The following is a 1,263-nucleotide window of genomic DNA, read 5'->3' as shown; positions in this document are numbered from 1 at the left end:
TAGGGTAGTAGTATTATGGATATATATTTTTTTTTGTATTTAATTTTGAGGCACTGTAAGATAAGCTAAGATTCTTGAGACAAGTGCTTTAAAAGGAAGGAAAAGCTTCATTTTCAAAAAAAAACGCAATTTTTTTCCTAACCATAGCAATTGCACTCTAGGGCAGCTTAGTAAGGTATTTGCAACAGCCCTAAAATAAACTTTTAAAAGCCACTTATGTAATATAAAAGAATAATCGTCTAGAAGTAATTGTTAGATGTTTGAAAAAATGTAAATAAATTTTTTAGTAAAATCGTAGGACATAACGCAAATAAATACATTTAGCATAAATATTCTTCAAAATGTAGTTTATTTAATATCTTTTGATTTAAACATAATATGATTTAAGTTTTATCTTACTCTAATTAAAATATTGTAATAATATATAATTGTTAAATCAAAATTGTTCTCCTTGTACGGAAAGGGTTAACTCTTTGATATTAACATGATCAGGAGTTTTCAACACATATTCTACTGCGTCGGCAATATCTTCTGAATTTAATCCAGGCATTTGTTCAAATTTCTGGCTACCGTCCTTCCCCCATGCGACTTCTACGAATTCAGTTTTAACGTATCCCGGACTAACACTGGTGATCTTTATTGGTAGTTTTGCATTGTTTATTTCTAGACGCAAAGTTTCTGTTAAAGCTGTAACTGCAAACTTAGAGGCTGGATAAACATTTAGTCCAGGAAAATAGGTTATTTGATGTCCAACTACGCTATTCATATTTATAATATGTCCCTTGATGTTATGCTCTTTCATGTTTTTAATAGCTTCTCGACAAGCAAGTGCCATAGCTAATACATTTGTATCAAGTGTTGTTTTCCATTTTTCATAATCTCCGTCAATAATATTACAAGCTTGTAAAAGACCGGCATTATTTATAAGAATATAAATTGGACCCAATTCTTCTGTGATTTTCTTAAATACAGTGATAATTTCTTCTGGTTTTGTTAGGTCGGCCTTAAGGGCATGTAGTTTACCTGGTAATTTTTTTAATTGATTAGAATGTTCTTGAACTCGTTCAACTCTTCGAGCTACTCCTGCTACAATAACACCATTTTTCACCAATAATTCCGCAATAGCTTGACCAATTCCTGAAGAGGCACCTGTTACCACTGCTACTTTACCGGCATATTTTGAAAACGTTGATTTACTCATTTTGAAATAAAAATGCAACAGTATTACGTCTCTCTCTAAAATCGCTTTTTTACTAACAGAAC

The 1,263-nt window shown here is 31.3% G+C and overlaps 1 protein-coding gene across 1 annotated transcript; it reads right to left on the bottom strand.

Annotated features, from left to right (window-relative positions):
• Window positions 1-330: 330 nt before the first annotated feature.
• On the bottom strand, window positions 331-1,263 carry LOC126743193 (farnesol dehydrogenase-like). The gene has a single exon (XM_050450174.1). The coding sequence runs from the start codon at window positions 1,199-1,201 to the stop codon at window positions 437-439; it is 765 nt and encodes a 254-aa protein (XP_050306131.1). The 5' UTR covers window positions 1,202-1,263; the 3' UTR covers window positions 331-436.

The sequence above is a fragment of the Anthonomus grandis genome, chromosome 12 (genome assembly GCF_022605725.1).
Source record: "Anthonomus grandis grandis chromosome 12, icAntGran1.3, whole genome shotgun sequence".
In the NCBI taxonomy this organism is placed as follows: Eukaryota; Metazoa; Arthropoda; class Insecta; order Coleoptera; family Curculionidae; genus Anthonomus; species Anthonomus grandis.
Note: the sequence above shows the minus strand (reverse complement) of the source record. Positions and strands in the feature narration are given on the sequence as shown.

Excerpts from the sequence above, each read along its gene's own strand:
- LOC126743193 (XM_050450174.1), bottom strand. The coding sequence starts at position 1,201 with ATGAGTAAATCAACGTTTTCAAAATATGCCGGTAAAGTAGCAGTGGTA.